We start from the raw sequence: 13,799 nt of genomic DNA, 5'->3' as shown, positions 1-13,799 counted from the left end.
ACGAAAAAAGTCACTGACCTAGGTATTACTTATCAGTTACCACTTACATTCAAGTGAAGCAGTATGGGGAGCAAGCACTTTTTCAAAAGTTGTCTCTTGTTTCATTTAAAAATCTTTTAAATAGTTGAGCACTGATGTCCTTCAGGAGCTCTGGTTAGTGTAAAACATTAAACATTTAAACCAGATGAGCAATATATTGTTCCATCTTTGCCGTCTTGTTTTTATGCCCCCGAAGGGAGGCATATAGTTTTTGAACCGTCTGTCGGTCTGTCAGCCTGTCGGTCTGTCAGTCTGTCAGTCTGTCCGCAATTTTTGTGTCCGGTCCATATCTTTGTCATCGATGGATGGATTTTCAAACAACTTGGCATGAATGTGAACCACAGTAAGACGACGTGTCGCGCGCAAGACCCAGGTCCGTAGCTCAAAGGTCAAGGTCACACTTAGACGTTAAAGGTCATTTTTCATGATAGTGCATTCGTGTCCGGTCCATATCGTTGTCAGCCATGGATGGATTTTCAAATAACTTGGCATGAATGTGTACCACAGTAAGACAACGTGTCGCGCGCAAGACCCAGGTCCGTAGCTCAAAGGTCAAGGTCACACTTAGACGTTAAAGGTCATTTTTCATGATAATGCATTCGTGTCTGGTCCATATCTTTGTCATCCATGGATGGATTTTCAAATAACTTGGCATGAATGTGTACCACAGTAACACGACGTGTCATGCGCAAGACCCAGGTCCGTAGCTCAAAGGTCAAGGTCACACTTAGACGTTAAAGGTCATATTTCATCATAGTGCATTGATGGGCATGTCCGGTCCATATCTTTGTCATTCATGCATGGATTTTAAAATTATTGGGCATGAATGTGTACCACAGTAAGACGACATGTCGCGTGCAAGACCCAGATCCGTAGGTCAAAGGTCCTAAACTCTAACATCGGCCATAACTATTCATTCAAAGTGCCATCGGGGGCATGTGTCATCCTATGGAGACAGCTCTTGTTAACCATTTAATTTCATCTTCTGTTCACATTTCAGAAGGCAGTTTGTGAGTTTTGCCAAGACAGGATTTGGGGTCTAGGAAGACAAGGTTTTAAATGTATACAGTGTAAATTGCTGGTACATAAACGCTGCCACAAACTTGTCAAGATACAGTGTGGAACAGCCAGACCACCCATAGTAAGACTTAGATAATTATCATTTTATACAGCAAAAACATGTTCTTACTTTTTAGCTCACCTGAAGCATAGGTTCAGGGTAAGCTATTAGTGTAGGCGGATGATGCTGGGTCCAGCATCTGTTATCAGCATATCAGCAACTATCTCCTCTGAAAGCACTTGTTGGATTACACCAAACTTGGTCTGTAGCATTTTTAGCTCACCAGTCACAAAGTGACAAGGTGAGCTTTTGTGATTGCGTGGCGTCCGTCCGTCCGTGCGTCTGTGCATGCATAAACTTGTGCTTGTGACCACTCTAGAGGTCACATTTTTCATGGGATCTTTATGAAAGTTGGTCAGAATGTTTATCTTGATGATATCTAGGTCAAGTTCAAAACTGGGTCATGTGCGGTCAAAAACTAGGTCAGTAGGTCTAAAAATAGAAAAACCTTGTGACCTCCCTAGAGGCCATATTTTTCAATGGATCTTCATGAAAATTGGTCAGAATGTTTACCTTGATGATATCTAGGTCGAGTTCGAAACTGGGTCACATGCGGTCAAAAACTAGGTCAGTAGGTCAAATAAAAGAAAAACCTTGTGACCTCTAGAGGCCACATTTTTCATGGGATCTGTATGAAAGTTGGTCTGAATATTCACCTTGATGATATCTAGATCAGATTTGAAACTGGGTCACATGTGGTCAAAAAACTAGGTCAATAGGTCAAATAATAGAAAAACCTTGTGACCTCTCTAGAGGCCATATTTGTCAATTGATCTTCATGAAAATTGGTCAGAATGTTCACCTTGATGATGTCTAGGTCAAGTTCGAAACTGGGTCATGTGCGGTCAAAAACTAGGTCATTAGGTCTAAAAATAGAAAAACCTTGTGACCTCTCTAGAGGCCATATTTTTCATGAGATCTTTATGAAAATTGGTGAGAATGTTCACCTTGATGATATCTAGGTCAAGTTCAAATCTGGGTCACGTGCGGTCAAAAACTAGGTCAGTAGGTCTAAAAATAGAAAAACCTTGTGACCTCTCTAGAGGCCATATTTTTCATGAGATCTTCATGACAATTGGTGAGAATGTTCACCTTGATGATATCTAGGTCAAATTTAAAACTGGGTCACGTGCCTTCAAAAACTAGGTCATTAGGTCAAATAATAGAAAAACCTTGTGACCTCTCTAGAGACCATATTTTTCAACGGATCTTCATGAAAATTGGTCAGAATTTTTATCTTGATGATATCTAGGTCAAGCTCAAAACTGGGTCACATGAGCTCAAAAACTAGGTCACTATGTCAGATAATAGAAAAAGCGACATCATACTCAAAACTGGGTCATGTGGGGACAGGTGAGCAATTCAGGACCATCATGGTCCTCTTGTTTACGCTTGTTCATGTTAATAATTTCCAATGTTAAATATTTTTGTATGCTATTAAAACAAAACATTTACATAATTAACTGTATAATAACTGAAATCATTGTCTAATTATAACACTAGGCTCTTTCACAAACACTCATATCAGTTTTTAGCTTGACTACTCGAAGAATAGGGGAGTTATCCTACTCACCCCGGCGTCGGCATGAGCGTTAGGGTCACACAAATGTTAAAGTTTGCGTACCACCCCAAATATTTTCAAAGTCCATTGAGATATTGCTTTCATATTTTGCATACTTGTTTACCATCATGACCCCAGTCTGTAAAAAGGAGGAGGCAACTCTATCAAGCATTTTGACTGAATTATGGCCTTTTTTCGACTTAGGCTATGCTTATTGTAATGTTAAAGTTTGCGTACCACCCCAAAATATTTTCAAAGTCCATTGAGATATTGCTTTCATATTTTGCATACTTGTTTACCATCATGACCCTAGTCTGTAAACAGGAGCAGACAACTCTATCAAGCATTTTGACTGAATTATGGCCCCTTTTCGACTTAGAATATGCTTATTGTAATGTTAAAGTTTTACTCATAGCTTATATTATACTATCAAGCACTGAGAATAGTCGAGCGCACTGTCAACTGACAGCTCTTGTTTCACTTTCAAGTGAAATAATTTAAATTGCACCTTATTGCGGCCACTTCTTTCTTATGGTTGCTATACTTCTGTGACAAGGCCGTATTGTTGGGGGTATTATTCGTCACTCCTGTGACAGTTCTAGTTAACCATTTGTGTTGCATATATCTTTAAATAATATTTCACCTAGAATCATGAGTGTTACCAGTGTCCTATAGACACACATCTAGTTTAAAGATATTTTTGTATGTAAATTTCAAGAAAAAGTATAGTTAGCTCATCTTGAGATCAGATGTAGGAAGTATTGCAAAGCTTAAAATGCATTTAGCTGGGAGAGGGGATTTGCAATGTTCCACAGGTACCCCTACAGTGGCTGTGCCTCTTGAATGTGCTGGGGATCTGTGGCCCCCAAATCCCCCTCTTCTTTTCAGGATTGTCACTTTGTCCCTGCAAATACCTGAATAAACTCACCTGGTGAAAGCAGTCATTGCTCCAAGTACCTGAATACTCAAAGGAATCGTTGCTCCAGATTCTCATAACAGCTGAAAACAATCATTGTGCCAGTATGCCTGAATATTCTTAACTGCTCAGATCAAACATTCCTGCAAATGAGTAGATCCTCTTACATATCCAGCAGCCATAGCTTCAAATGCCTGAATACTCACAGTTATTCAAATCAGTCATTGCTCCATGTATGAATATGCTTTCCTGCTCAAAGCAATCTTAGTTCAAAATGAGTATATACTCCTACCTGCACAAAATGGTCATTGTTGCGATTGACTAAGTATCTGTACCTGCTCAAGCAGTCATTGCTCCATATGAGTAAATCCTCCAACCTGCTAAATGCAACTATTGCCCGAAATAAGGTAATACTCTTCCCTGTTCAAAGCAACCATTGCTTCAAGTAAACAAGTTCTTTTACCTATTCATAGCAGTCAGTGCTCTTTAGGAGTAAAGCCTCTTACCTGGTCAAAGCAATCATAGATTCAAATGCCTGGATACTCCTACCTGCACAAGGTCATCATTAAATACTCACATCTACTCAAAGCAGTTGTGTTCAAATGAGTAAATTCCTTTAATTATATGCCCAAAGGGATGTATTATGTTATACCCCCCATGTCCATCCATCTGTCTGTTAGCAATGTTGTGTCCGCTCTAACTCTTGAACCCCTGGAAGGATTTCAAAGAAACTTGACACAAATATTCACCACATCAAGACGACTTGCAGAGCGCATGTTCTGTGTGGCTTGCTTCTAGGTCAAGGTCACACTTAGGGATCAGTAGTCATATGACTTTGTTTTGTGTCTTGTGTAACTTGAACTACATGAAGGATTGTAAAGAAACTTGGCACAAATGCTCATCACATCAAGATGATGTGCAGAGCGCATGTTCTGGATGTTTTGCTTCAAGGTCAAGGTCACACTTGGGGATCAATAGTCATATGAGTGTGTTTCGTGTTTGCTCTGTAACTGTTGAACTACTTGAAGGATTGTAAAGAAACTCGGCACAAATGTTCACTACATCGAGATGATGCACAGAGCGTACAATCTGGATGTCTTGCTTCAAGGTCAAGGTCACACTTAGAGGAGAAAGGTCATCGCTCTGTAACTCTTGAACCCCTTGAAGGGTTTCAAAGAAACTTGACACAGATGTTCACCACATCATGCAGAGCACATGTTCTAGATGACTAGTTTCAAGGTCAGTGTCACACTTAAGGGTCAAAGGTCATCACTCTGTAACTCTTGAACTGTTTTAAGGATTTCAAAGAAACTTGACACAAATGTTCAGCACATCGAGACGATGTTCAGAGCAAATGTTTTGGATCACTAGCTTTAAGGTCAAGGTCACACTTAGGGGTCAAAAGTCATACCTTCGGGCGTATGTTGTTCCACATTGTGGTGCTCTTGTCATTATTCTGGATACCTAAACACTTTACTTACTTCATAGCTGAAAAGGAGTAAATTTTCTTACCAACCATTGCTCCAGATACCTAAATATGGTGAAACTTGCATAAAACAGCCAACAATGGGAGCAACAAAATTTGACTGCTGAAGACAGATGGTTACTTTAACCCTTACCCTGCTAAATTTTTATAATGGACTGGTCCATCATTCAATTTGGACAATACCATTTATTATTCAAAGGGGTGTTTAGTGAAAATTTACTGAACAGTGCAGACCATGGTCAGACTGCATGGCTGATCTTGGTCTGCACTGGTTGCAAAGGTAGAATCACTTGCCGCCAGCAGGCTAAAGGTTAAAGACAAGTTGAAATTAGACCAAGAAAATCAATTTGGGAAGTTAGATTGGTTGGTTGCTTAAGGCAAGTGACTGCATAATATATAGTCCAAAAAATCTGTGCATAAAAGGGTTGAATTGTGCACCTTCTGTGAAAAGCATGAAACTTGGCACAGTAGTACATAAGTATTTTACGGTTCATTTAAGACTGGGAAGCAGTTTGTGGATATCCAAGATGGCCACCAAAATCCAAGATGGCCACCATAATTCAGTTTACTAAGAAAATGGCAAAACAAGTGTGTGTATCCTGTAAGAAAGCTTTGGAATAATAGTGAAATATATCTTATGCTTCGAATATGTTTGCTATTTATATCAAAATAAAATAATATGGCCACCAAAATCCAAGATGGCTGCCAAAAATAATCTTTTATTTGAAAATGGCGAAATATTGATTACATCACGTAAAAGGATGTTACTTGGAACAGTCATATAAAAAAACATATACCCTTATATAATCAAGACCATCATATTGAAACAAAAACCAAAATGGTCATTATATTCCAAGATGGCAAGCACTATGACTCTGTTTATAGATTACATACTGACACTTGATTTTCTTTTCTAAGGTATACAAGCCATGTTATATATGTATTGTGCAGACTGAAAATACAATTTTCTTATCCTATGTTACTTGTATTCCTTGATACTAAACAGTTATGTATAAAAGCTGGTTTCTTTTGTTTACGTGAAAAATGTATTAGTGAAAGTTGCACCCCCCGCACACACACACAAACACATACACCTCCCTGTTTAAATGAGGCCATAAGTTATAAAAGTATCTAAAATTTCAAAGGACAAAGTCAGAAATACAAACCGATTCAGATTAGCAAAATATTATTTTACCAACTTATTTTATGTGAAAGTTTTGTTCATATTAATAAATGTTTTGAGTAAATGTTTCTGATTACAAAACATTGTGTAACAATTGGATTAGATAGGTATATAACAGGTACTTGGCAGGTCAATAATGCGTATGTTAGTGTACAGTGCATAAAGTAAAAGACAAAACTGTTTTGTATTGATATTGGTTTTTAGCTCACCTGTCACAAAGTGACAAGGTGAGCTTTTGTGATCGCGCAGTGTCCGTCGTCCGTCCGTCCGTCCGTCCGTGCGTCCGTCCGTCCGTAAACTTTTGCTTGTGACCACTCTAGAGGTCACATTTTTCATGGCATCTTTATGAAAGTTGGTCAGAATGTTCATCTTGATGATATCTAGGTCAAGTTCGAAACTGGGTCATGTACCATCAAAAACTAGGTCAGTAGGTCTAAAAATAGAAAAACCTTGTGACCTCTCTAGAGGCCATATATTTCACAAGATCTTCATGAACCTTGGTCAGAATGTTCACCTTGATGATATCTAGGTCAAGTTCGAAACTGGGTCACGTGCCTTCAAAAACTAGGTCAGTAGGTCTAAAAATAGAAAAACCCTTGTGACCTCTCTAGAGGCCATATATTTTCACAAGATCTTCATGAAAATTGGTCAGAACATTCACCTTGATAATATCTAGGTCAAGTTCGAAACTGGGTCACGTGCCGTCAAAAACTAGGTCAGTAGGTCAAATAATAGAAAAACCTTGTGACCTCTCTAGAGGCTATATTTTTCATGGGATCTGTATGAAAGTTGGTCTGAATGTTCATCTTGATGATATCTAGGTCAAGTTCGAAACTGGGTCATGTGCGGTCAAAAACTAGGTCAGTAGGTCTAAAAATAGAAAAACCTTGTGACCTCCTAGAGGCCATATATTTCATGAGAATCTTCATGAAAATTGGTCAGAATGTTCACCTTGATGATATCTAGGTTAAATCTGAAAGTGGGTCATGTGCGGTCAAAAAAATAGGGGATTAGGTCTAAAAATAGAAAAAACCTTGTGACCACTCTAGAGGCCATATTTTTCATGGATCTGTATGAAATTTGGTCTGAATGTTCATCTTGATGATATCTAGGTCAAGTTTGAAAGTGGGTTTACGTGCCGTCAAAAACTAGGTCAGTAGGTCAAATAATAGAAAAACCTTGTGACCTCTCTATAGGCCATATTTTTCATGGGATCTGTATGAAAATTGGTCTGAATGTTCATCTTGATGATATCTAGGTCAAGTTCGAAACAGGGTCATGTGCGGTCAAAAGCTAGGTCAGTAGGTCTAAAAATAGAAAAACCTTGTGACCTCTCTAGAGACCATACTTGTGAATGGATCTCCATAAAAATTGGTCAGAATGTTCACTTTGATGATATCTAGATCAAGTTTGAAACTGGGTCACGTGCCATAAAAAACTAGGTCAGTAGGTCAAATAATAAAAAAAACTTGTGGCCTCTCTAGAGGCCATACTTTTCATGGGATCTGTATGAAAGTTGGTCTGAATCTTCATCTTGATGATATCTAGGTCAAATTTGAATTTGGGTCAACTGCGGTCAAAAACTAGGTCAGTAGGTCTAAAATTATTAAAATCTTTTGACCTCTCTAGAGACCATATTTTTCAACGGATCTTCATGAAAATTGGTCAGAATTTTTATCTTGATAATATCTATTTCAAGTTCAAAACTGGGTCACATGAGCTCAAAAACTAGGTCACTATGTCAAATAATAGAAAAACGACGTCATACTCATAACTGGGTCATGTGGGAAGAGGTGAGCGATTCAGGACCATCATGGTCCTCTTGTTTTTCAAAGCCGAGACGAAAAGTAAAAAAGAACTTTGCAACACAGACACAGATGTATACATGTAGTCTATAAGTTACTAACAATTATTATAACAGTACAAACAGACAGTTTCCAGTCCAGATTTGTATAAAAGGTATATAAAAGTTGTAAACTACACATTTTAATATCTAAATCAGTTAATTTGCACAATAAAATACAGAATAATATATGAATTTGAAAGAACTATCAAGTACTGAATTTGTGCTATTGTCAATTTATTGTTCTGTGTAAAAGCAATCATTAATTCGTGCTACTTACATGCCTAATTATTTCTAAACAACTTGCCCACCTGCTGCTATGTATTGTTATATTACTGAAATTACTTTACCATATAGCTAGAACTGTTTACATCATTTTCTTTCAGCATAAAACAATGGTAATAATATGGCTATTTTTTGGTCGTGGATCAAGTGTTGTTATATTTTATGGTTCTTTAGGATCGTGGAATACATTCAGTATCCACTATAATAGAATTCCGCTAAAGCCAATGCTAGGAGGTGTGAGGGGAGTTGTACTACCCATTACCTTTCATGAACAGACTCAGTCAAACGGAGTCTGCTATTATTTTGCATGGTTGTATTCTTTGCATCCAAAAGATCTTATAGATTTTATTACTATGGCATACTGGTTGGGAACCATTTTCCAGACAGGACCAGTTTCCGGACACATGTAATATCTGCTTTATTTCGTTGTTATTCATGTAATTGTTTCATCGAGATCATTTAGATGTTTGTTCTTCATGTCTACAACAAACCACTATTTTATAAGGCTGTATAATGTTTGGGTTTTGATGATAACTCACCTGCGTTTACAAAACAACTTTCTGTCTTAACGGGGCATGAAGATAGCATTGCGCATGTGCAGTAGTATACACATGCCAAGGTATCAAGTGGGGAAGAAATAATCAAACTACATAATGATTGTCTGCTGATAACATGTTCTACTTTTAATTTCACGCTAACAGTTATGTAAGATGCAGGGCTGTTGATTTTTGCACTTATTTTATTCTGTATCTATTGGAATTATCAAAAATTCGTATAAGGCGAAATTCGAGTTTTTAGCCCACCATCATCAGATGGTGGGCTATTCAAATCACTCTGCGTCCGTGGTCCGACGTCCTTCCGTCCGTCCGTCCGTCCGTCCGTCCTTCCGTTAACAATTTCTCGTTATCGCATCTCCTCAGAAACTACCAGGGGCATTTTGACCAAACTTTGTCAGAATGATGTATTGGTACTCTAGTTGTGTCCCCCTGAAAATCAGACTGGTTCAACAATTTTTTAGTGAGTTATGGCCCTTTGTTTATTTCTATAATTTACATAGATTTATATAGGGAAAAACTTTGAAAATCTTCTTGTCCAAAACCACAGAGCCTAGGGCTTTGATATTTGGTATGAAGCATCATCTAGTGGTCCTCTACCAAGATGATTCAAATTATTTCCCCCGGGTCTAATATGGCCCCGCCCCGGGGGTCACATGGTTTATATAGACTTATATAGGGAAAAACTTTGAAAAACCTCTTGTTCAAAACCATAGGGCCTAGGGCTTTGATATTTTGTATGTGACATCATCTAGTGGTCTTCTACTAAGATTTTTCAAATTATCCCCCTAGGGTCAAATATGGCCCCGCCTCGGGGGTCACATGGTTTACATAGACTTATATAGGGAAAAACTTTGAATATCTTCTTGCCCAAACCACAAAACCTAGGGCTTTGATATTTGTTATGTAGCATCATCTAGTGGTTCTCTACCAAGTTTGGTCAAATTATCCCTCTAGGGGCAAATATGGCCCCGCCCTGGGGGTCACATGGTTCATATAGACTTATATAGGGAAAAGCTTTTAAAATCTTCTTGTCAGTAACCTACAATATTCAAATTTGGACCACATGTATGGTTTTGAGTGGCAAGATGAACCTTGACATGAGTTAACCTTGGTATTGGCCTAGTGACCTACTTTCACATTTCTGTAGCTACAGCCTTCAAATTTGGACCACGTGCATAGTTTTGAGCACTGAAAAAACTTTGACCTTGACATTGACCTAGTGACCTACTTTCACATTTTTGAAGGTACAGGCTTCAAATTTGGACCACGTGCATAGTTTTGTGTTCCGAAATGAAATTTGACCTTGATTTTGACCTAGTGACCTACTTTCACATTTCTCAAGCTACAGCCTTCAAATTTGGACCACATGCTTAGTTTTGTGTACCGAAACAAACTTTGACCTTTACATTGACCTAGTGACCTACTTTCACATGTTTGAAGGTACAGGCTTCAAATTTGGACCACATGCATAGTTCTGTGTTCCGAAATAAAATTTGACCTTGATTTTGACCTAGTGACCTACTTTCATTTTTCTCGAGCTACAGCCTTCAAATTTGGACCACTTGCTTAGTTATGTGTACCGAAATGAACTTTGACCTTAAGATTGACCTAGTGACCTACTTTCACATTTCTGTAGCTACAGGCTTCAAATTTAGACCACATGCATAGGATTGTGTACCGAAACAAACTTTGACATTGACCTAGTGACCTACTTTCACATTTCTCAAGCTACAGCCTTCAAATTTGGACCACTTGCATAGTTTTTTGTACCAAAATAAACTGTGACCTTAAGATTGACCTAGTGACCTACTTTCAAATTTCTCAAACTACAGCCTTCAAACTTGATGCACATGCATAGTTTTGTGTACAAAGAACTTTGTCCTTGAAATTGATCTAGTGACCTACTTTCACATTTCTCAAGCTACAGCTTTTGAATTTGGACCACATGCACAGTGTTGTGTACGGAAACGAAATTTGACCTTGAGCTAGTCAGTAAGTCTTGAAATTTGGAACACTCAAAAATGGCACATTGGTGGGCGCCAAGATCACTCTGTGATCTCTTGTTTATAGTCAACCTCGGTTTGCTTTCGTAGCTGCTATTGAACGTCGGGTTATGTTTCATGTGCAACTTTGAAGAGATGAATGATAGAGAAATGTGTAGAAATAGTTTAATAACTTATTGTACCTCCTGACAACAAAGTTGTAAGGGGGGTATACTGGTTTCAGGTTGTCTGTCTGTCTGTCCGTCTGTCCGTAGACGCAATCTTGTGCGCATCATCTCTCCTTATCCCCTTGACAGAATTTAATGAAACTTCACACAAGTGATCAGTACCAACAGTAGTTGTGCATGGGCATGTTAGGTTCTTTTAGAAAAAAAATTTGCAGAGTTATGGGACTTTGTTTTTTTGTTACTATACTATATACATAGACACAATCTTGTGCGCACCATCTCTCCTCATCCCCTTGACACAATTTAAGGAAACTTCACACAAGTGATCAGTACCAACAGTGGTTGTGCATGGGGCATGTTAGGTTCTTTTAGAAAAAAAATTTGCAGAGTTATGGGACTTTGTTTTTTTGTTACTATACTATATACATAGACACAGTCTTGTGCGCACCATCTCTCCTCATCCCCTTGACACAATTTAATAAAACTTTACACAAGTGATCAGTACCAACAGTAGTTGTGCATGGGGCATGTTAGGTTCTTTTAGAAAAAAAATTTGCAGAGTTATGGGACTTTGTTTTTTTTGTTACTATACTATATACATAGACACAATCTTGTGCGCACCAACTCTCCTCATCCCCTTGACACAATTTAATGAAACTTCACACAAGTGATCAGTAACAACAGTAGTTGTGCATGGGGCATGTTAGGTTCTTTCAGCGACAAAAATTGCAGAGTTATGGGACTTTGTTTCTTGTTAACATACTATTACATACAGTCTGCATATGCAATCTTGTGCGTGCCTAATCTACCAAACCCTTGCACACAATTTAATAAAACTTCACACAAGTGATCAGAAACCAACCCTAGTTGTGCATGGTGCATGTTACATTCTTTTAGATAAATATTCTGCATAGTTATGGGACTTTGTTTTTTGTTACTATACTGTATACATACAGTCTATATACATACAGTCCACATAATTATGCAATCTTGTGTGCGTCAAATTGCAATGTACTGTGTCAGTGCATGCGGGGGGTACATTCATCACCTTTAGTGATAGCTCTAGTTTTGATATCAAATTAACAACAAAACACCGTCAAAGTATTTGTCCGGATACTGGTTTACCTGACGGGAAAAATAACTTACTTTAGTGACCCCATTTGAGGCCCCCTGTTAAACCCATATTTTACGTCACAGCACGATGCTGATTACAACATTGGATGTGGAAGGAGCTGAAATTTGTGCAGTGTGGGCTTCATTTATGTCAAATATTTTTGGGGGGGAATAATGGAGCCGAAATATGAATATGTGTCCGGAAAATGGTTCCCAACCAGTATAGTCTTGCAATATGACATTTACAATAGGAAAAATTATCATCTGTATAATGTTAGGCTTCTAATGATGAATAAGCATGTCAGTTGTAAGCTCACCAGATAAGTAGGGTATTAAAAGGCTTTGTCTCATATGCCCAGAAACTGCAATGTCCTGCAAACCTGAATCACAGTAATGCAGACTTTACAGAAGAGTTGCACCACTCAATGTACTTTATCAAGGCTACTCCCCACTGCCACACCTCTCCACAAGACTCCAGTTATGGCATACGAACAGCCACTGTATGCAATTGCTAAACAGATAAAGCAAATTAGGCCAATACATAGGGATGAAATAAAGTTTGATCACACCGGTGGTTTTGTATTATAAAGATAGCCGCATGGAAGCATATTTGTGACCTCCCTAGACAATAGTAGATGGACTGCACACTAATGTTCAGACTAAAATTCGTAGACATATGTTGTTTTTTTAAACTTGACCTCTCCCAACTGTTCAAAAATGGCTACCCTTTGACATCTGAGACGTTGTCATCCTTTCAGAAAAGAATCCAACATGTTTCGAAAAATTTTCTACATTCTGCCTTTAACTGAAAAATTAAAATTCATTTCGGGTTCCCTTCATGTTGGGTAGTTTTGCAGTCAGAAACAATTCTAGAACTGCTGTCAACACTTGAGAATCTGTCTACGAGTGTCACTTTAACTGAAGGTCCCATAATTAATGTGAGGCAGAAATTTGATAAGACTGAAAACGATCCTTCTAAAGGTTTATTGAGTATTCACCATAGGTACTTCATACATGTAAAGGTTCTTCAAAGAATTTTCAACAGATGTCACATCGTACGGGGAAATCTACTTGTAGGATATCCTCAAAGCTGATCCGACCCCTTTATTCTGTTGTGAAAAAAATGGAAAGAAACCAGCCCCCCCTTGAAAGCAAAAACCGGGGCTTACAGTGTGGCACCTGCGGTTTCCAGGGTGGGTGTTAATATTGCCTTTATATGAGTAGTTTTTTTTCCTTTAGTATGACAGAATATGTGCAACAGAATTATCCTGTCAATACTGCCATAATGGAGCTGTTAACACATAAGGGATAGCACCCTTACTGTGACATACCAAGAGAGGGGTACAAAGCAGTAATTGTTATTTGTCTGTCTCCTAAATTTTATTATTTTGTAAATGTTTCATTCATTGCTGCAATGAAACAGTTGAAGCTAAAAGGGCAGGTTAATCTAGGGTCAGTCAATGAGAGAAGAAAACATATACCAACATGAGAATCAGGCTGTATAGGATATTAGACCAAGGGAAATT

At 38.2% G+C, this 13,799-nt stretch overlaps 1 protein-coding gene across 1 annotated transcript in view; it reads left to right on the top strand.

Moving 5' to 3' along the window:
- Positions 1 to 13,799, top strand: part of LOC128548172 (atypical protein kinase C-like) — an 89,527-nt gene that overhangs the window by 74,802 nt on the left and 926 nt on the right. The window contains exon 6 of the mRNA XM_053522599.1: positions 1,040 to 1,180. Within this exon, the coding sequence (XP_053378574.1) occupies positions 1,040 to 1,180 (141 nt within the window). The remainder of the gene's footprint in view (positions 1 to 1,039; positions 1,181 to 13,799) is intronic.

Source organism: Mercenaria mercenaria, chromosome 14, assembly GCF_021730395.1.
Source record: "Mercenaria mercenaria strain notata chromosome 14, MADL_Memer_1, whole genome shotgun sequence".
Lineage (NCBI taxonomy): Eukaryota > Metazoa > Mollusca > Bivalvia > Venerida > Veneridae > Mercenaria > Mercenaria mercenaria.
This window is presented reverse-complemented; position numbering and strand designations above follow the sequence as displayed.